This window comes from Microchirus variegatus (assembly GCF_963457635.1).
Source record: "Microchirus variegatus genome assembly, chromosome: 5".
Taxonomy (NCBI): Eukaryota; Metazoa; Chordata; class Actinopteri; order Pleuronectiformes; family Soleidae; genus Microchirus; species Microchirus variegatus.
This window is the reverse complement of record NC_139806.1, coordinates 24,230,393-24,253,756: the sequence shown is the minus strand read 5'-3', so window position 1 is coordinate 24,253,756 and position 23,364 is coordinate 24,230,393. Positions and strand designations below refer to the sequence as shown.

General features: G+C 40.8%; 2 protein-coding genes across 2 annotated transcripts; one reads left to right on the top strand and one right to left on the bottom strand.

Moving 5' to 3' along the window:
* Nucleotides 1-12,949: 12,949 nt before the first annotated feature.
* On the top strand, nt 12,950-13,750 carry LOC310927346 (trafficking regulator of GLUT4 1-like; the record flags this gene model as incomplete). Its single annotated transcript, XM_083889641.1, has 3 exons — nt 12,950-13,360; nt 13,513-13,639; nt 13,734-13,750. Exons 1-3 carry the CDS (start codon nt 12,959-12,961, stop codon nt 13,748-13,750), a joined length of 546 nt encoding a protein of 181 aa, XP_083745767.1. The 5' UTR covers nt 12,950-12,958.
* A 961-nt stretch (nt 13,751-14,711) lies between these two features.
* LOC310927013 (Golgi SNAP receptor complex member 1-like) lies at nt 14,712-22,805 on the bottom strand. Its single transcript, XM_083889248.1, has 9 exons — nt 22,769-22,805; nt 21,634-21,754; nt 21,344-21,404; nt 20,954-21,061; nt 20,748-20,839; nt 18,709-18,780; nt 17,862-17,891; nt 16,916-16,998; nt 14,712-15,101 (listed from the first exon to the last, which is right to left on the bottom strand). The coding sequence occupies exons 1-9, from the start codon at nt 22,794-22,796 to the stop codon at nt 14,977-14,979; spliced, it is 720 nt and encodes a 239-aa protein (XP_083745374.1). The 5' UTR covers nt 22,797-22,805; the 3' UTR covers nt 14,712-14,976.
* Between the last annotated feature and the right edge of the window lie 559 nt (nt 22,806-23,364).

Sequence of the window (23,364 nt, the reverse complement as noted above, 5' to 3'; positions counted from 1 at the left end):
GGCTCGTACCAAATCCCAGTCAGAAGCAATGTTAGATTCAGGATAATATAAAATGAGCACCATATTCCTGGTTAGGCAATGTTAGCAACACCTGTCAATAGAAAATCCTCTATATGGTATATGACACACAAACAGCGACAAAAATAAACAGTAGTATGTGCACCACTGATCTATTGTGAAACCAAGACAAAGGTGCAGTGAACAGTAAAGGCTCATTTATACTCCATTTTTGTCCATTTTATGTCTGTCCCAAACCTTATCTCCGTCACTACCCTACATACCTCGGCACAAGTTTGCATTGGTATGGATGTTTACGCAATACTTCCTGTCAAAGGCAGTGCTGAGTGTTAAGTTGCAGGCATCGACGAACATAGCAACCATTGAAGAGGTTATTTTATTGTGCTAACCCGAAATAGACTGAAACACCAGCGCGGGTTTCGTGGGGTGTGCTGAGCCACATGCTAGCAGCCAGGTAGCTTTTTGTTACATGACCATTACAATGTAACTATAATGTAGCTTAATTATAGCTAACATGTGCTCAAATACAACCCAAATGTGTTTGAAATGTACTAAAATATCACTTGTCACTATGTAGCTTGAATGTACTAAAATAAAAAGAAGCTAATGTTCGCTAAAATAGCTTTAAAAATGCCTCAAACACATATGAAAAGCCGTTTTAACATTTAATAGCTAGACTGGATATGTGTTACAGATCGCTGTTATTCAATTCTTCCTATCCACAATGTCATTCTTCCTATCCACAATGTCATTCTTCCTAGGACAAATGACGTCAGTTTTGCCATTCATGTGTATCGGGCTTTCAATTTCAGATATACACAATGACATTCTTCCTATCCACAATGACATTCTTCCTATCCACAATGATGTCACTTCAGTGCATTTCACTACAATTACCGTAATTGCTATTATGGCTGGTAACAATTGGATTGAAGATATCTGAAATGGTAGTTTCTCTGAGTAAGAATTCTATTACACTACTACAGTACAGTACAGTACACTACTTACTAGACACTAACCAATAGGTTGTAAACTGACAAAGTGTACCGGTAATGACAAAGTGTAACAAAACAAAGTTTTGGTGACAACTGCGCTTTGATTACGAACTGCGCATGCGCCATGGACTTAATCACAACATACACTTTCACCTGCTGGAAAGTTCTACAATGACGTCACTAATTAAACACGTGACAGCATATTTCTGCTTCAGTTGTGTGCCTGTAAATAAGTAGGCGCTTTTATTTAAGCACGAGCCTGTTTTACGAGGTGATTACAACCACGTTGTAACATCAGTACAAAGATTAAAAACGGGTCAAACTGCTACATGACGTGTCACGTCAGATCCGCAGCGATGCTGACGTACGCTCTTCGTCAGTGCCGACGTCATCACGCTGCCAGCTGATCGGAGTGTGAAGCCGGGTGTGTGTCTGACTAGTGTGTGTGTGTGTGTGTGTGTGTGTGTCAGAGAGAGAGAGAGAGAGAGAGCGAGAGAGAGAGAGAGAGAGAGAGAGAGAGGGGCAGGAGTTGTGTAAAGGGGCTGAAGTCCTACGCAGTTTTCGACGACGCTGCAAAGCAGAGAAGCCGCTTCAGGACCACGTTCGTATAAACGGTACCGAGCCGCGCTGAAGGCTCGAATGTGAGCAGAGGCAGAGTGACACACCCCGCTGAGGCTCCACGACTCCGCCGAGCAGAGGGCGAGGAACCCCGAACTCCGCAGCTTCGTCCGATGTTCTGGAGGAGCGACCCGGCCGGTGGTCAAGGTGGGGCGCACTATTACTCACTGTCTGTTTCTGCTTCTTCCTATCCGCCTCTCAGGCTCCGATGACCCAGTTTGTGTGGTTATGCAGGAGCTGGGAACCTTCCCACGACTTAAGTGGAGTCAAATTCACCTCTCAATGTCTGTTTTTGTGTTAGTTTGCTGAGGATTTAGATCTGATGTTAGTACAGGCTGAAGGCCTGATGTCGTCCAGGCCCAGTGACTGACACAGGAGGGGGAGTGGGATTATATTGGCAATCTAGAAATATGACATTTCACAACCTCCCAGCTCCTGCAAATCACTCATCACCATTTACGTCACTGACACTGTGACGATGATGGCAGCAAATCAGTTAAAAATAAAAAGTCCAGATTATATTATAATTTACATAGGAACAGGAACTGTCAGCAAAGATTTACAGATGTGTCTTTTTATAGCTTCTGTTGTCACAGCACATTCAGGAAAAAAAACAAGAACATTGTGTTCAAGCTTCTATAGAATTCAGTCATGTATGTTGTATTTATAGACCTTATAGGCGAATGTCATACACAGACTCCTCACTTGTCAAAATGTGTCAGCGTTATAAGCCCTGGTGAAATGTGCTGAGTTCATAACAGGCCAAGGAGTAAGCCTGTGCTCAAGTAGGGGATAGGTGAAAATTAGGAAGCTATCCGAGGCCTGAGTCACTTCTGAGAAATGCAGTGACACGAGATGAAATACAAGTGTATAAACACCAGGGAGTTATTGTAGATGTTTGCGAGAAGCAGGAAAAACAATATTAAAGCAGGTGACGTAGCAAAGGATTGAAGCCTCCCAGTCCAGCTCGAGGCTATTTAATCTTCACGACTCGTAAACGGCGTTGGAAAACTTGTGAAAAATGCATTAAAAGCGAAGTAAAATGATGTAGAAAGTCTCTCTGGGAGAAGTGGGGAGGGGTCGAGGGGAACTTGGTGTACGTGTTCCATCCATGGATCCTGTCTTACATAATTGTACAGCCAGAGTTCAGTGCACCGGTTGGAATGCTCAATAAGGCTGTGTCACGAGCTGCATTTCTGCCGCTGCAACCCAGGAGCGTGACATAAGCCGCCCCGTCACAGCCAGGATCACATGGCAGCGAAAAAAGGCAACTCAGCTTGTCTACATGTGTTCGCCCCCCCCCCGACTCCCTGCATCCAGGCTTCACCAGCAACCTCTCCATACTTGTTTTATTGCCCACATTTGCAGAAGTGAAGCCATCTTGCTCAACTTGGGCTACACCCTTCATTCCTATTGCGTGCCTTGTCATGGGAGGATGGGGCAAGAAGGGATGTGCTGTGTAGGTTCATTTAAGTGGGGGGTGGGATGAAATAGCACCAAGAAGACAGGGTTACTGTCCTCATATATACAGCACGTTACCAACTGTGACCATTAAAGCAAACTTAATCAGTAAAGAACACAAATCCTCATCTTTACTTCTCAACAAAATGTCCAGAAATGATTATTTAAGATGTGTTGTACTATGACTTACTGGTCTGTATTTCTCAATAATAGAGTGGATTTTCTATACATGACTCGACAATAAAAATAAAAACGCAGTCAATGAAACATCTCCCAGGATGTCATGGATTCCCGGCGACTTATCCGCGGTGATCTCTGGGTCAAAGTCACGCAGCTATTTTATGTCCGGGACGCAGCCGAGCACAGAAGAAGATCTCTGCACTATGGCCAGAGTGTTGCCAAAGCCGCCGCCCTCTCCCTGCCTTTGTCCCCATTCCCAGTATAAAATGATCAGTCTCTATTACAGACTACAATCTGGCCCAGTAATCACGCTGCATGTGGGCCACACCCACAGCAAAGGAATGTACCTGCATTCCTTTATGTAATACATGCACGGCCTTTAATTACCATGTGAGCAGCAGCAGCAGCACTGTGCAAATATGTAAATCCGTCATTTCATGTGTTAAATCATGTGATAAATCTGCAACACTTCACACATTTTCACACCAACAGTCAGTACTTTTCCATGTACACTGAAGTCCTGCCACAGACTATTGCTTTTAGCTGGACTGCTGTCTTTGTCTTAGTATATTGGACAATATTTGTCCGCCTGTGCTACCCTATAGGTGTCTATATAATGTGTATATACATTTTTGCCAACACTTTATATTAAGGAACACATATTCACCATTAACTAGGTGCTGACATATATAAGTAGCATACTTGCCCTTTATTAGTAATTATTAAGCATGTATTGCCACCTTATTCTACATAAATAGTGTTAATACGTGCTTAATATTTACTAATAAAGGGCTAGTATGCTACTTATATGCATGTTAGTAAGCACTTATTTAATGGGGAATATGCTTTCCTTCATATAAAGTGTTACCGTCAACTTAACTAAATGAAATACTCATCCAAAAATAAACCAATATATCACATGCGTCACTGTGCACAGACTGCAAAAGCATTTTCGCAGAGTCACGCTTGCGTTGTCTTCGACATGACTCGGCACAAATGTGTTTTTAACAGCTTCATGGTTAAACACAAATGGTTTGAAATTACTAATAATAGTTTGTGTTATCGGTATCAGACACACTTTAAAATGTATTATTGGATATGGGCAAAAACACCCAAGATTCCCTGAGAGATAACTCACAAGGCATATTTTTAAATCTTTTAAAGGTCCAGTGTGTAAATGATTGCTAACTGAAGGTGATGTACCCTATATTGAAATAAGGGTTCCAAAAGGGTTCCTTCTTCAAGGGCTGAGGTTCTACCTGGAACCATTTGCTTCTGAAAAACCCTTTGCCCGAAGAAAGGGTTTTAAAAGGGTTCTTGATAAAGCCCTCCAAAATGGTTCCAAAAAGGGCTCTCCAAGCCGAAGAACCTTATATGGTTCTACTTAGCACTTTTATTTCTAAGAGTGTAGTTTCTTTTAGAAGGACAGGGTGAGGTGACCTCCAAGGCCCCGCACATCACTGCTCTTGATAGATACGTTTGAATTTCACTCGTACGTGCACAGCTCAGGCTTGATAAGACGTCCCCTCAAAAGAGCTGAATGTCAATAAATTCTCCTCACTTTTGGCAGGGTTCATTCACACCTCCCTGTTTACACACCGCCATCCCTATTTCTCTCTGACACGCACATCCTGCCCATTCAGCCCCTCTTTTCTTATCCTTGTGCACGTCCACAGTGTCAGATAAGCTCAGTGTTCTGCGTTTTAGACCGTGTGTTATCTCTTTCACGCAGTTGCCCTCTGTATAAAAGCCTGTCTCAAGGACTTCCACACTGGCCGTCATGTGGCTCTGATTGAGAGGAGGTGTGGGGGGGTGGGGTGGGTGACCCTGATGATGAAGCCACGTCCACTTGTCTGGGCCAGACAAGCCAGATGTAGACGAATACATGGAGCAAAGGAATGGGTGAAGGATAGAGGGATGGAAAAGGAGGAGTGAAAGAGACCGTGCGAGCCCACAGCAGCCGGATGGAATTTCTAACATACACGGCTGGAATGCCAGGAATGCAGGACAGTCTGATCTGACCGAGGGAGAGGTTGGAGAGGACGGATGAGTCAGAGACGACGGGAAAAAAAGAACAAGAGATATGGGAAAGAGTGGCACGAGTGGGTTTTTTTTTTACACTGCCTGTCATTTTGAATATGGAGCAAATAACTAATTCAGTTTGAGGTTGTGGCAGCCTTTGTCTGTGTATGTGTGTGCGCATGTGTGGTCAGAGGACTGTACGCCTTCCTGTCTGACTACATCCAGACTGATGCAGGCGTGAGTGCATGCTCGATGGGGGTGGGTGCTTCCCTTTACGCGGCACCCTTCGTGGAAAGTGCCACTTCCTTTACAAATCAGCTATAATGTACAGTCGCACCGCACTGTCAAAGTCAGTCATGAACTTTTGGGTCAAAACCGAGTCTTTAGAAGCCAATTTGTCTCATAGAAACTCTGGTAGACGGACGGATTGAAAGAAACACAGGTAATAAGTTATACACTTAATTTATTAACCAGTACATCCATTCGTCTTGCACCGCTTTATCCTCCACATGAGGGCGCTGGTGCCAATCCCAACTGCCATAAGGCGAAAGGTGGGTTACACCCTTGGACAGGGCCACAGAGATAAACAATCCAATTTGCCTAATCCCTAAATCTGCATGTTTTTGGACACTGGAGGAAACTGGAGAACCTGGAGAAAACCCACACTAAGAAATATGGGTTCCAAAAGGGTCCTTCTCCAATGGCTGAGGTTCTACCTGGAACCATTTGCTTCTGGAAAACCCTTTCCCGAAGAAAGGGTTTTTCAAGGGTTCTTGGTAACACTAATGGTTCCAGTAAGAACCATTTTGATCCAGAGAACCCTTTAAAACCACTTTCCTGAATAAAGGGTTCTTGGTGGAACCCAGCCAAAAAGGATTCATATTGTTCTTAAGCTTATTGTAAAAAGATTATATCACAATACAAAACGGCAATTCCATCTGACCTCTGGCACTTTCACCCAGAGATCTGCTCCTCACTGGATATGTTCTCTTTCTTTTGGACCATTCCGTGTAAACCCTAGAGATGGTTGTGCATAGATCAGCAATTCCTGAAATACTCAGACTGGCCTTGTCTGGCACCACCAACCAACCATGTCATGTTCAAAGTCACCCCTCTTCCTCATTCTGATGCTCAGTCTGATCTTCAGCAGGTCGTCTTGACCATGTCTACATTCATTGAGTTGCTGCTATGTGATTGGCTGATTAGACATTTGAGTTAAGTGGCCCGTCTGGGCATCTCAGGCTGATGCCGTCGTTAAATCCAAAGAGACTGTGAGACAATAATCTTTCCCTGCAGTGGAGTCTGCAAGATTTTCCCTCTAATAGAGAGCCACCCTCCCCTGCTGAGTACAGGCTTCGGGGCATTTAAGTACCTGAGATTGTTCTAGTTCTCCTTAGTGCAGGAATGTACAGCATGTGTTACTCATCGTCAGCCAATGAAGTGGAAGCGTGTCCTCAATATCTCAGGATCACCTCACGATAACATTCTTTGAAGGCAAGGAAAGCACAGACAAGCTTACGCTTGACATGTGTTAGTCGTCAAGTGTTCCAGTGGTTAGTACCTTTCATTTGTGCTTTCCCCTCTGAAAAAATAACACGGTGAACAGACAAAATTGAATAAAAGTTCAAAAAGAAGAAGGATGAACATAAAAAACAACCTGTATTAATAGTCTACAGCTTTGAAACACTACTATTTTAGGAGTTTAGCACTTGAGGGAACTATGTGTCGCCTTAAAACAGTTAGTCTAAAGAATCCACAAACTGTGTCTGGAGAAATTTATGAAATTTAAACTCATTTAATTTGTCTCAGACTCCCTGTTGCATTGCCATGACGACGAACACTATGATGATAACGGTTTTTGAATTAAAGATCCGGCGTGTGACATTTTTGGAGTTTATTGGCAGAAAGTCAATATACCACCCACAAGTGTGTTGTTTTTTGCAGTTGAATAAACCTGCAAGATGGTTTTAGAACTTTCCAGCAGGTGAAACTCTAACTGATCATCAGAACCCGTGTAGAACCCACGTAGTTAGTGTCCTTGCCCTCTGGAAGTCGTCCTTCCAGAGGGGAAATGATTGCACTGAAGAGAGCAACCAGTAAAAATCTGGACAATGGTTTGAAACATTCTCTTAAAAATAAGTGCTAAGTAGAACCATATAAAGTTCTTTGGCTTGGTTCCACCTGGAACCTTTATCCCCAAGGTTACCAAGAACTCTTTTAAAACCCTGTAATCAGGAAAATGGTTTTAAAGGGATCTCTGGATCAAAATAGTTCTTACTTAAAATCATGTTTATGTTTTAAAATCATGTTTTGGCATGTGGCGCCACCTACCGCCGTCTACCAATCATTGCAGTCAGTAGAGTCTCATCTGTCGAGCAACCACGGGTTGTCAGTTACGTCAGAAAATGAAACCTAAAAGACCTCGGTATTTTGAATTTGAATGTAGTAACAGTTTTTGGCCACTTTCTTACAATAGAGTTTAGCGATTGGGATCACCCATGTGATCTCTGGGGGGCTTGGACCCAAGGTTGGGAACCATGGCGCTAGAACACTGACTGATGAACAGACCAAATAAATCTTTGAACCTCTAAAAGGTTGTACTCATTCTTAGGATTTGTAACCTTGGTAACTGACAAAAAAAAGTGTTTTTAAGAGGCTGGTTGGTGACTTGGCATCATTACTATGAGAGTAAATAAGAATTTGTTGTTGGTGCAGAGACGGTACTCCTGTGTATCACCTCATTTCACCCACTTACTCTCAGCTGATTGCACACACTGGGGCTCGACTGCACTGCACCCTCTTTAGGACATTTTCTGGCAAAAACACTGCACTTGTCAGGACCAGTCGTCCTCACAGAGACCAAAAACCTGATCCTAATGAGGCAAAACCAGCAGAGTCCAAAGAAAAAGGAAGTTAAATGATCTCTTCTCTTTCTGCAGGAACACGTCCAATACAGAAGAAGTGGAAGAGCAGTCGGTGCCTAAAAGTGGCTTGTCCGTCACTCCGGGCTCACTGTCACGCTCGCCGACTTCCTCTTTGCCTTAAATGGCTGACGCACAGCAGTTCTTCACTGGCAAGCTTTATGTTCCTGTACACATGCTAAAGCTGCCAGCTGAAGAACTGTTCTGGTCAGCGCTGCCTGCCCCGCACCGACAACTAAAGACGAGGAAGGACCGAAGATGTTTTTCGTTTACCTTCAATAACCTGTAGTTATCAGCTGAATTTCAGCCATTGGTGTATAATCACACATGTATGAGGATGCAAATACATTTGTCATCGACACACAGAGAGGTTCTCGCACATATAACCTGCAGGTTTTAAAAAAAAAAAAAAGTATTAAAAAAGGTATTATTACTGTATGGTGGATCAGTGGTAGGTTGGGGGTTCGATCCCAGGCTCCACAAGTCTACAAGCTGGTGTGTTCCTGGGCAAGGCACGAGGATGATCCTGTAAAACAACAGAAAGACTGTTTATCATCTAATCCAAACCATATTAAAATGTTAATTATAATTTTTTAATTTGGTGTCAGATGTAATGCTAAATCTGCTAATCTCCTTAATTTGCAAATTGTTAATCCACACGTTGTATCTATGTGATATTTAATGTCTGACATGTACATTTTGTTTACTTTTTTATGCAATAAAGAAGAAAATATAGTCTCAGACTTGGTTTATTGTGTTGGGAAACTTTCCATGAGTAATAATGACAGTTTACAAAAGAGGCAAATTACTAAAAACCATTAAAGTGAAACAAAAAGGGAGTTGAAGTAAATTGAGATGTTTTTGTCTGGGTTTTATGTTTGTTCGATTGGAGGCTCTTTATGTCGAATGTAAACATGATGACATTTAATCAGGGTCACATCTGCATAGGCTACTGTTACATATAAACTATACTAAAAAACAAACACATTAAAAGTCGCAGCAAAGGACAAAAACATAATGAATGAAATGTATATAATGGATTTCGTCATTATGTTAAATGATGTCTGAAAATGACATCATTAAGTGAAGAAAGATGAGGTGTGTGAAATGTTGATGCTTAATTTAACTCCACATGTTCACGCCCTGGCTGCATTTTCTCAAAATTGCCACTAGATGGCAAAATAATCCACAACACTGAGGCCCTACACTCAACTGTGCAGTATGTGTGGAACAGGAAGTGGGATCAAATCAGCCACATAAACACAAGATGATAACTATGATACTATGTTCTTTTTTGGATATAAATTATAAAGGAAAAAAGGGTAACAAACAGCAGGAACAGCTTATTGTAACACCAGGAAGAATCTGCATACGTTACATTTACATTTCATCTCTGGAGCTCCACCAACAGTGATCTTTGGGTTCTTTTCAGCAAGGCTCTTCTCACCCGACTGCTCAGTTTCCGCTCTAAGAGTTCTGGTCGTCCATGTAAGGATTATGGAGGTCACCGTGCTCTTAGGAACCTTCGGGCTGTTCCTTCAACCTCATGATTCTCATTTGCTCTGACATGCACTGTGAGCTGTGAGGTCTTACATAGACAGGTGTGTGCCTTTCCTAATCAAGTCCAATCAATGTAATTAAACACAGCTGGACTCCAACAAATGTGGAGAACCATCTCAAGGATGATCAGAAGAAATGGACGTTAAATATACAAGTGTCACAGCAAGGGGTCTGAATACTTACGGCCATGTGCTATTCCAGTTGTTCTTTAATAAATTGTGTTTTTCTGTCAAAATGGTGTGCTGTATATACATTAATGAGGGAAAAAAATACTCAAAAGAATACTTTCCGTACCCACTGTATTGCTATTAAATGTCTAACCCAGGGGTCTCAAACTGGCGGCCCCCCAATCGATTACATGTGGCCCCCCACTTTATATCATGTTATAATGAAAACATGTCCCACCACCTCAGCGTCTTTTAAACACAGTGTGTGGCTGAGTCACAGCTGCCAGTGAGGTGATAGAATAGAATATATGTTTGCTAGCAATGCTTTTATAACAGTAATAATAAGACATTTGGTCATAATTATCCCATTATTAAATGCATCATATACAACATTCAATTACATATATAAATACACGTTAGGGCCCGAGCCACGAATGGCCGTGGCCTGAAACGGCTCCTGGTACAAATGGTACGAGACCCCAGTTGTCCACACTATTATTTATGTCATTTAAAACAAATGTCAGTTTTTGATATTAATACATTAATGTTGCATCATAAATAGTATTATTAAGTATACGTGTGATATCATGATGCAATATTGTGAACAGTTGTTTTTTTTCCCCCCACTTTTGGTTCTCTAGGCCGGCCCCCTCAGGACCATAATAGATGCACATTGGCCCCCAGGTCATTTGAGTTTGAGACCCCTGGTCTAACCCTTAGATGAGCCTTCAAAAAACTTGCATTAACTCACACACAGCACCAAAATGTGTTCATTAAAAAAATGAAGCTATAAAAATTGGATACATTTTTCAAGGATCAAGTTTTAAACCAACACCAGTCCTTTCCATACATATCAAATTATTATGATTTTTTTTCAAACCCTTAAATTGCCAAGTTTTTGTCATGAGGCGCCTTCATGCATTATTATTATTATTGTTATTATTATTTTTTTTTAATTGCAATGTCATATTTCATAAAATACTAACGTTAACACACCTAGAGCACCAAAATGTGCATTGTTTACAATAGACAAAAAATACATGAGAACACTTAAAAATGCACAACCTCATGGTTTTTTTTAACAATATGCATGAAAAAAAGGATAAAATAAATCTCAAAATGAAAAGCCAAAAACACAAAAATACATGTCTACGTGTATAAGGGTTAAAAACAAGTTAATCACTGTCCCCTTTTTACCTGTTTATACATTTTTCAGCCACCACATTATAAGATACAAGCCACATTACTGGTTTGCCTGCAGGTCACACGCCGCGACCATACACAGAAATTGGTCGATCGAAACAATAGTTCAAAGGAATTGTTATTGCACGGATCAATATTTATCTTGTGGCTTTTAAATGGTGCAGAACACTGAAACTGTTGTGTGCAAATGTCCCTGCTGGACAGCGGTGAAGTGATGCGTCAGCAAAATGCAAACATATCACAAATTCATCTCGTTTCTGTCCATGAGTATCATTTTTCTTCTGCTTTGTCTGTCAAAGCACTTTGTTATCTTGTGATTGTAAAGGTGCTGCTACTGTATATCAATAAAAGTATTATGATCCTTATTATTTTTTATTATAATACCCTTCTCTGAGTTGTATAGCCACTTCTCATTCCCCATGAGTGAATATCAGTAAAATGTCGAATGAAACTGTAGAATGATATTGTTTATACATAACAATGAAAATAATTTTTAAGGATAATATATTTCTTAAAATCCACTTTTTGGTGCAATATATCGCACTACTTATGGAATGGCAATATAATAAGTACCAGATTCTTTCTAATATGCAGTGTTGTAATGCAACAGAGTACAACTACTTTTTTACTGTACTGTAAGTACAAAACTCACTAGTACTTTGTTATTTATATTTCTAGCAACTTTTACTCCACTACATTTTCTCTAACTATCTTTGTTACTCGTTACTACCAAATAAAACCAGAGGAAGAAGAGTTGGTAATGGTCTGTATTTACCATTCTGCCATTCAACATGGGGTTAAGTGTCTTGGCCAAGGACAAATATACATTTTATATCAGAAAATTACTCTTGATACTTAAAGTACAATAAATGTCATATACACTAAGCCTTTTACTTAAGTAATGTTATGAAAAGTGACTTTAACTTCTTCCAAAGTCATTTTCTGGTGAGATAAATGTACTTTTAATTGCTAGTACAGAACTAGTGCCTTTATATTAATAATATCCATGAGATATTTGGTGAATGAGTGACAACGTGTTTCTTTTAAAGACATACACACTAATAACAAAGTAAAATGTGGTGAAAATTCTTTAAATGGAGTTTCTGGGAACCCCCATCTGTGTCCTGACCCAGCCCTTGAGAATCATTGCCTCGTTGTTAATGGTGATGGGTGTGTGTGTGTGTTTTTAACCAAACAAAGAAGAGACAATGAGCCAAATATTAATTCAGCAGTTTATTGTGATAGTAGCTGGATGGGGGGGCTGAAGTTCGTATGTAGCCGCTGCCCTCCCGCGCGTAAATGGAGAGCTTTTACGCACCGCGCACACTCGCTGCAGGAGAGGTTTTAAAAAGTGGTGTTTTGTTTTGTTTTTGCACTGTCACAAGCCTCGCCTGGTGCATAAGCAGGCCTTAACAGTGGGGATGTGCCGTGGTGGAGATGGAAGAGATGCGGTAATACCTCAGTGCTTACAGAGAGAGGGGAGGGGGTGAGGCGGGTAGTGGGGGGGTGAGGTTGAAGCGCGTCCGGACACTCACCGCCAACTAAACGTGAGAGGGACTGGGACATCAATAACATCTTGCTCATCAATAAGAAATTTTGATGGAGTTATACTGCTTAATTAAATAGTTTGCCTTGAAGGTATTTGCCTCTCTGAATTTAGCCTATTGAATCTGATGACCCCCCATGGAGAACCTGCTCTGAAGGAGGAAGGCTCTTCAGCATCTCCATCCATCCACAGGAAAAGCCGCTCGGACACGGAAAAAAAAGCCCGTGAGGCGTGTGAGACTTTGACATCTTCTCTTATCTTTCCGTGATGGCTATCAACACTGATGCCGCCTTTGGGAAAAGCGCTCTCGGCGAGAGGGAAGTTTCAAATCCCACCGACTTCCACGACACGGAGAAGCTGTTGAGCACCGCGACCACGGAGCCCACCGGGCAGACCAACATCAAACCGTCCGACTCCTTCTCCCTCAACATCCGAGGCAGCGTCCGCTCCCTGGACGCGGACCAGAACGGACACAGATCACCGCTCAAGTCGGGCTCCGTGGGGCAGTTGACGGCCCCACCCAAGTCCGCGTCCCGGCTCAGCCTGGGCCCGCTGCCCTCCCCGGTGCCGCCCGGTTCCTTACCCTCTACTTATCTCTGGCTGGCGGTGCTGTCCTGCTTCTGTCCCGCTCTGCCGTTAAACATTTGTGCCTTATGGTATGCAAATGTGGTGAGTTGACTTAAAACTCTAATTTTTTCCCCTCATGACAACACAGAGATTGTCTGCCTGTGCTTTGTGGACTTTTCTTTTGTTTGTTTGTTTTGTGTCACATGTTAAATAATTCATCCTTAATCACTCACTTCCATTTTCTTTCCCATTAGTCGAGGTCTGTTCTCCACACAGGAGATATTGAAGGAGCAAGGAAATACGGGCGTCTGTCTATGCTGCTCAGCTGTCTGGCAATCCTGCTGGGTGTGGCTGTCATCATATTCATAGTGTATACATTAGGTAATGGATACACAAACACATACACACACACACACACACATACAATTTAAAGTTGAATGTGAAGCTGTGTGATCTTCTTTCTCTGTGTATTTAGAGCGCCAGCAGGACTGAGGGAGCCACACCACACACTCTCTTTGACTTCACCTGGTCCCAAACATGTACACGAGAGAGCGAGGACAAGGGGGAAGAGGAGGGTTGTCATTTTGAAAAGGAAGAGAGAAGAAAAGCACAACATCCGAGTAGAAAACAAGCCCGAAGAGACTCTTGACTTGTTGCTTTTTCTGCCGCGTGGACAACACGAAAAAGGGAAAGAAATCGCAAGGCTGTTTCTCGTTCTCTGGCAACACTCACGACCATTTACCGCACAAACTCAGGAACAAAGGAGAAGAAGGTGAAGACTGCGCACAGTCATCGTGTCCGATCACCAGACAGGGAGGAAAGTGTAGCTACTGGTCGTCCAGAACTAGTAGTGCACTGACGCACACTGCTGTCTGACCCCCAAGATGATTGAATGGCTTCACACTTTCATTATCACAAACAACAAAATAAGTCAATTGATGCAAAGCTGACGAAAAATAATGTATCTTAGAAAAAAAACCAACAACAACATATGGAACAGGATTGAAGACTGTTAAATAAATCCTCTGTAGCGTCTCCACATTTGAATCTCTTTGTGTTCGGTACATGATACTTTTTGGCTTTTTTACATCACGTTTAAAAAAAATGTACACAAATATGCCGTACTGCAGCCACTGTGTGATATCTCGCTTTGCGTGCTACTATGATAAAAATGAATCTGTTTGGACTGAACTGCCTGGATCTTTACACCTCGTTATGTTTACAATATTACTGCAAGACAATGAGAGGGGAGGGGGAGGAGGAAGAGGAGGAAGAGGAGGATGGGGTCGTCTGGTTCCCCACTGTATGCACTGTTCCTGGCACTCTGATGTTGATGTTTATACATTTATACTGTATGACTGGTTTACTGTGCCATAGTTCTGCATGTCTGAAATAAACTTGAATGAGCATGACAAAGTTGAACGTGAGCTCATCATCTTTATTTTAGTAGGCACTGACAATACTATACAAAAAAACCGAAAACATGAACAGTACATATTATTATTTTACTTTACAAATGTATAAAGATTTAAAATTACAAGCAGCAATATAAAAACTCCCAGCTGAAACAATTCAGAAAATAAATAACCCCTCCACTAAGTGAGCTGAAACCTTCAAATTAAGAGCTGTTTTTAATAGAAGGAAAATCATGTAAAAAAAAAAAAGGTCTTGGCAACAGTTGAACTGAGTTACTACAAATATATCTTCTGGATGATGTTTCAGTGGAAAGTGTAGAGCAACAGGAGTATGGTGCAGACGCCGATCACCCCACCCAGAATTAGAGAGTCACGCCTCTTGCGCAAATTGATTTTCTGGATGAGGCTGTTGATGGTGGGGAAACGATCTGAGGGGCGGGGACGTGCGGTGAAGGAAAAATAATTAAGATCCAAGTTGGGTTTTCCCTTCCTTGCAGTGAGTGAGAGGCAGAAAGCGGCAGGGAAAATACATCAGTGGCTTCTAAGGCAACCAGGGAGAAAAAAAAAAGAATAAATGGAGCCTAATGGTACAGTCTACTGTGTCATGGCAGCTTTCACTGTAAGTGGAGTTGTTATCCCTGCTCAGCATCACTATGTGCTGTTGTTAGTTCTGTCCAGAGGCAGCAAGAGACAAATCGATGGAAATTAACTGCTCAATCAAAACTGAGGCAACATCCACACTACTACATGTTTGTTAATAAGGAAGAAATGCATAAATCAGAGTTCATGCACCTTTTCTAGAGTCAAAGTCCAGTTTAAAGCTTCCTCACCTACTCCTACTCATCTAAATTCAGGCACTTTCTACGACTTTAACTAGAGGTACACCGATTAATTTAAGCCGATTAATTGGTATGATACACTGGCAGGTTATTATTTTTTAATCCACAAATTATTACAAATGAAGCTTTTTTTTATTTTATTTTTTTTATCCAAAATTAGATTTTGTATATATGTATATGTATATATGTATATACATATACATATATATTATAATTATTTTTATTAGTTTATTTAAAAGGGGACAGTGCAATTTCATAGAACACATGATTACACATGGTTAAAAAAGCCAGAATTAGCCAGAAGGCTAGTTTTCATCTGTAGTCCCCTGACTTTACTTATATATACACATATACATATATACATATACACATATATATATACATACAAATATATATATTTACATATATAAATACACATACTTATATACACATACATATATATACATATACAATTGTATACACAATTGAAAAGACTATAATTGAAGTGCAGTGCAGAAATATTAGAAGAAGAATTTGATTTGTGTTGTTTAATAACTGGTAGGTTAGTTTTTTCTAGATTATCTGCCATCAGTAAATACTTATTTTATGAGATAAAGGATAAATTGGAGAAATGTATAAGCCCTACTGAATTCTTTTCACGTGTGACTCGACGACCACCTGTTCACCTCACAATATACACACATAGTATTATTCCCTAAAAATAAGCAAACAACTGCAGAGTAGCGAATCAACTTCCTGTTTACGCCCAGCATATGTGTGGTAATTTATGGTTGTATTGGTACTACTGGCTTAGAAACAAAGCTAAAAAGTTTTATCTGAAAGCATAATTTTTATAAGAAAACGTAGTCGTGTGGATGTAGATTGAAGTTCTTGTATAGATTAAAGGGACAATATGTAGTATTTATGGGTTTATATTACCCAAAATCCAATTTTTTATACATATTATGTGCTCCTGCATTGTCTAGTCGCTGTGTAATATTCTTTGTTTCATTTTCGTGTTTCAAAAAGTCATTTAAAATAACATGGTCGCGGGCCGCCGTCGCATAGCCACTGTTAGCAGCGAGACGCCATGTTTCTACCGGAGCCTGTAAGGACAAACGCGAGAGAACAAATCAAGCGTCTCTTTACTTGTAGCGGAAGTCCCGCCTCCACTCTCTCGCTTCGTCTGCTACGGCCACGGTAGCTCGCCCTCTCCCTCACCTCACAAACCTCATCTGCTGACACGGAGAAAGACAACGAGGACGACATTTGACCAGCTGCGGATACCGTAGCGCTCAGGGAAGGGAGGGGGTGAGCAGAGCAACAGGTCTTTGTTGTAAATGTCAGCCTCTCCTCTAGATGTCACTATAAACTACTTACTTCCCCTTTAAGTAAAGAAGATAAATGATAATAAAAAAGGATACTGGCCAAAGTTGTAACCCTGGTTTGAATAGACTTCAACATTCCACGCTGAAATGTGATGTTCTCTTTGGTAGCCATGGCGATACTGTAAGGAAAGAAGGCACAAGGGATTAGAAGAGGAGCACCACATGAGCGTTTGTGAAAAGTAGAAAGTTAAAGGTCCCATATTATACCCTATTTCTCCAAGTTAACCTAGTTCCCTGGTGTCCTAATGAACATGTCTGTGACATGCTTTGGTCAAAATACCATCAGGATGAAGCACCACAGCAGTTTAATCACCCTGCCAAAACAGCACTGTTCAGAACGCTCTGTTTAGTAGTATCTCTTTAGGTCCACCTTAAAGGTCCACTCCACACAAAGTAAAACAAAACTTAAGGGACAGGAAATGACATCAGCCACAGAGGCTACTGGGAGCTAACAACAGTTAGCATCTGGAAAAGTGATCATTTGCAGGCACATTGCCATCATATATAACATGTATCCACTGGACAGATAAATCCTCTGAGGCTGGAAGTTTGTGTAGAACTCTGTGCTGCACTGTGGAGCCAAGAATAGAACTTTTCGCGGACTTCAGGTTTTCGGATACCGTTGCCCTCGCCAGCACTCTCGTGTGTTTTATGGACAAAGTGGATCTCCACGAGATAACAATTCCAGGAATTTAGCTTCTTGTGATGTGCCAATGAGTGCGGAAGTCAACATCGCGAGTTTCATCTCCTGTACTTAGACTGAGGAGGACCACAAAAACATGAGTGAGTTTTTTCACACTTTGCCGACTAATAGGGCCCACAGAGTCCCAAATATAAGGATTTAAATGATTAAAAAGTCAATTTTGCATAATATGTCCCCTGCAAAACGAATAGTGTGGGAATGTTCTGTATATGCTTACGCTGAGTGTTGAGTGAGAGGAAAAATAGGGAAATGAGTGTGAAAATAACAATAAAAGCTTACCTTATTGCATTGTCAATCAGCCTATCGGAGCTGAGAACAACAAAAGAGAGACCAGTAAAATTAAGCTTTTGTAGCTTCACATTTATCCCTTTAAATAAATGCATTTTTAGTATATATACTTTAAAAACATACAGATAATGTTTTCTATGAGTTGTTTTGTATGTTACCATAAAGGGAGAAAGAAAGTGCTTTTTAATGGAGGATTCTGTGGAAAGCCAGATTCAGACTGATCAAATATAACCCAGTCATAACAGCAGCCAGTTAGTGTCTATAATGTATGAGAACACATACAGCCGATGTATAAATTTCACATCGGCAATCCGATCCCCAAGTTATTCGCATCGGGTGCATTTTGTAACCACAGTAGCAGACAAACGTCGGACGCGGAGCCTGGGCTCACTGATGGACGACGTTTGCGTCAGCGGCCATTAGCAGTAGCTGAAGTAAGTGACGGACAGAAAAATCAAGCGCTCAGTCCGGGGCTCAGCAGAGCGAGCATCCTGGCCGACTCCGATGGAGACAAAAAAATCAATACTGTACTTTATACTTCCTTCATCTATCTGTCCACCTCTTTCACCATCTATCTACTGCTGTCCTGTTCTTTTCTCTCGATCCCTCATTAGAGCCCACAGGAAGATGGCTTCTTGCTTTATTTCATCTTTCTGCACTTTCACTAAACTTAAAGCGGCAGCGTCCTGATTGTCTGCTAATTAAATCTCACAGACAGAACCCAGGCTGTTCATGTTGGAGCATGGATATGGTCATTTCAATTTCTTTTTGTGAAACAGTGTTTAACAGTGTTGTAAAAGTAATATGTTGGTTGTTGTCTTTTAAAAAAATGTCTTACTTTCTGAGATGTTCATGTTCCTTCAGGAAGAGCTCAGTCTTTCTGTTGTTCACCCCCGAGCTTTTGTAGGACCTGAACAAGAAAACAAAACTGCCAAGTGAAATAGTGAAATTATTTCCCCTCAGCAAACATCGGACAGGAGCTGGTTTATTTTGTAGCAGACGTTCTAAGTGACATTCTGTGCATGTAGTCATTTAAAATATGTATGTAATAATATGTACAATACTGTGCAAAAAGCCACTACATTTACAACCATTACATTTGATGGTTCAGCAATGCTAAAATTACCATGCAGTGCGATTATTTCTCAATCACATTGTTGGAACATATGCAGAAAATATGGGAAATGTGTATGCAGTTTAAAAATAACACATTTTTCCAGAAACAAAACTCCTAAAAAGGTCTATTACACCAGGTTTTTTGAAGACATGCTGCTTGCACATTACATCCACGATGCATTATGAGTTTGCTGATATATACAGTTTAACTTTTAGTCACTTCATTCCAATCCAAATGCCATTGATCATGGAATTTGACAGACATAAAAAAACAACAAAGCTGTTGGTGCCTTCAGACTCTTTACTCTGTAGTACTGTAGTTATAATATATAATGTTCTAATGAAAAACATCCAACTGATAACATAAGAAAAAAGTGTACATCAATTTCCTCTCATGTTTTGCCTTTTTTAGGTGCTTAGTGAAACGTCTTCACACTCACATGAAACGCTGCTCCACGCACTAAAACCATGTTTTATTCTCATTCTTTGTCCCAGTTTGAACAAGGTTTTTCACTCTCTCCTATTAACCGATGCCTGGATGCTGATTATGTACTTCCTGCGTTAAGGCCTTTAAGTGATGAGCTCTGCTTAAGCCACAGCTCCGTCCTCCATCTCTTATTTACACTCCCTGTTTGGACCGATCATCAATTCATCATCCATTATCTCCTCTGCCCCATCTCACGACCACTGTTTCTCTACACCTCCCACGTATATATGGGAATAATTAAAATGTACTTTCATAATTTTTCTTTCCTTCTTTCTGTTCTGCTCTCACTGTCCTCCCCTGATAGAGCATTTCTCTCTGTCAGACAGGCCAATCTCACTCAGCTTAGGCTAAATGAAAGCCTTGTGGTTTGATTTACTGTAGAAGGCACTTATGAAAGATACCCCCAGAGAAAGGAGGCGAGACGAGGAGGGAGAGAGAGAGAGAGAGAGAAGGGGGGGTAAAGGGATGTCTCTTTTCTGAGGATGAAATATGAGAGGAAAAGCAAACGATTAAAAGGGTGGGGAACTTCTGCAATGAACTGGATAATTCTGCCTCCTACTGGTTAAAAAATAACACAACAAAAATCCACAGAGGAGACAAAGGAGGTGGAGGACGAGACAGCAAGAATTAGAAGAGAAGCAGAAGAGTAAGAGGAGATGAAAATGTAAGAAACAGGCAGTGCAGAATTAAGGGAGTTCAATAATGATCCACAGTGGCAGAGCCGCAACGTTAAGAAGGGTTCAAAAAAAGCAATAAAAACAAATCTATGCAATGACAAACGTTTGAGGAATGTAGGAATTAGTGACATCCGATGGTGAGTATGCCGATTGCAACTAACAACAGAGGAGTCCTTTGCTCACCACTCCCTTTTCCCAAGCATGTCAGTGAACTACGGTGGCCTTTGCATACCAGGAAGTAAGGGAATAAACACTTTTTCACAACTGTCACCACTTTTCCATTCTTTTATCATCTGCCATTTCCTTTTTCTGCTTTGTTTTGAATTTAAGCAGGCAGAGCCATTTGTCTTTCGCTTGCATACTCCGCTTTCGCTTCACGGCAACCTTCATTACACAGGGAGGGCCCTTGCCTAAAGCACATACTTTAAAGCTACGAAAACCAAACCAGTTTTGATAGAATCACACACTGACACAAATAACATATAAATGGGCAACATTAAAAAAAAAACATCCTGCTACATCCTGCCACTACAATATTTTGCTTTAAACATGAACAGTAGGGGGAGGTGGAGAACATTAGATCATTATGGGACTTACTCGATGTCTCTGTGAACGGAGCCCAGCAGGTCCTCTCGTTCTCTTAGGCTGAAGAAGTTGCTTTGGGTTTTGTGGAATTCATGGGTGTAGTCCTGCAGGTTACAGCATTATAATTCACAGTCAGCAAGACAGAACATCTATCAGACTGTGATAGGAAATCACAAAAGGATATACAATGACTTAGAGCTCCAAGGAGAAAAATATACCTGTAAAATATCTCTGTGTCTTTGTAGGGTGTGCATCAATGCTGCGTTATGTGACGAAACTCCTGGGGTGCTGGTGTATTCTGCCATTTTGTCATTAACAGCTGAGAGCTGCAACAATAACAACAGCAGCAAAAAACAACAAAGATTAAATTAATATCTGAATAATATAATCTGAAAACAACTCAGCAGTGGGTCAATAACTTGACAAGATTTGGCAGAACGGTTGAGAGCAGTTAAGCACATTTTAAATTGACATGAATGTACAGCAATAACTTGCATTTCTATGCTTTTCTCATTTGTGGAACATTAAAACATCAGTTCTGGTGCCTCCTGGGCCAGGGCTTCACTTTAACCCGCTTCAAATATGGCTGGGAGTCAAGTGTGACTTACATTAGCCAAGAGCTGCTGAAGCTCAGTCGTCATTGCCACAAGCATATTGTCTTGAGATGAGCTATGATCAGAAAGGAAAATTATGATTTATTATTGAGTTGAACAACATACAACACACTGCAGACAAATGCAGCACAATCAATGAGGAAAAGCTGGAGTTTCTACACAATTGTATTAAATGGTACGTGGAAACATTTTACAATTTACACCAGATAAGGCTATAAAGGGTCATCCAATGTCAACAAAAGTAATTCCACATGTTCAGTAATATTGAGAGTGTGCTGCTAAACCTGCTGTGTCTTGTTCGCTGTTCCCGGCTGTTGCTGCTGCTGTAGCTGGTGCAGAGTTTACTAAAAGAGACCAGCTTGAGGTCCAGCTCATTCTCCAGTTGTCTGGCCTGTTTACGCAATTCTGAGAGCAGAAAAAGGGACAAACACCTCAGTGTGGACTATCAGATAGAAAGATAAACTGGAAACTGGTGAGTAAATTCTGGGAAAACAAAGAAAAAATACAGGCCAATAAGAGGCAGACAAGGCTGGAGGAAGTTTCAAAAAGATGCAACACAAAATTCACATCACGTGTAACTGACAACCCAATATAGCAGACTGGTTATCTCTTAACCGAGATTAGGGATGGGACGATATAGGATTATATCGCACAACACAGTGATTTAAATAACATGCATTAAGTTAATTGTGGTGATGAAACCAAGTCCAGATTTTATTTCAAGTTTGCGCTGTTGTCATTACATTGTTTTAAAATGATAAGAAACTGCTTGACATTTGACCTTGGCGTTTCTAAAGTCATTGATCCTGTCACATCTATCCTATGGGCTGTCTGGCCTCAGATCAACTAGTCTGTAGTCTTTACAATCATGCCTTGACAATCTTGGACAGAACATAAATAAGGCACCATCATTCTCACATCTTACAGAGCTGCAGCAGACTCTCTGTATAAGGAGCAACATCTTGGAATTCGTATGAAGTGGACAAAAAAATAAAACACAGAATTATACAGACATAGTCCTTCCAGTTTTTGTGGAAAATGTATGAATTTAAACCTGCCTAGCATACGTATGTAGCTCTAAAGATATATAGGACTTCAAATGTACTTCTTCATAAACTCATTACTTCACTCATGTGTCGGGAATGGCTTCCCATGTTTCAAGTTTGTCGACGCTTTTTAATATCTTATTTGAATGACGTTCTGTTCTGCACTGAAAACTTATAGGCGACATTAGCAGCCAACAAGCTAACAAATTAGCTGAGGTTATCTCGTCCTAGCTAACGTGGCGTGTATTTGACGTGACACAAAGCGGAAGATATGTAATGTGTGTTTTTTTACATAAATGTACAGAGAACAATAATTTGTCGACACCAGCTGCTGAAACTTCTTTCAAACGAGACGATGTAAGCACAACTTTACCTTCCCAGTAGTTGCTGCTGGTCGCCATGTTTGTTGTTGACTGTCTGTGGACGTCATCATCTGCCGTCAACGAGACACAACTGTCGCAGTCTTTCCTTTGACACCACAGCGACCTCCAGTGGTTTCCACACTCAACCATCAGTTTATGATTAAAAGTAGTAAATGACAAACTAAATAATATAATAAATATATACATTTTAAGCACGTTTTAAACTGCTGTAAAATATGTACGAGACAAACACATTGCATTTAAATGAATGAATGTGTTATTTTTGACCAAGGGTAGCAGATACTACAGTGCCTTGCAGGTCTAGCATTTTTATTAATTTTAGTTTGTTAATTTATATTTATGTCGATGGATAATTACGCACACATATTACATGGAGCCGAGCTGTAATAACCACATGCCTGTGTTGAAAGTGACTTGTCTGTATCCATTATCTTATCTGTTGTGAAATATTAACCATGCTTCCTGCTCCAGTGCAAACTCTTTTTCTTCTCAATTGTATGATTTTATTTAGTGGGTTGAGATGAATGTTATCATCATTTTAGTGTTTTAGTATGCCTGCTGTTGCAATTGTGTGGCTAGTAAAGGA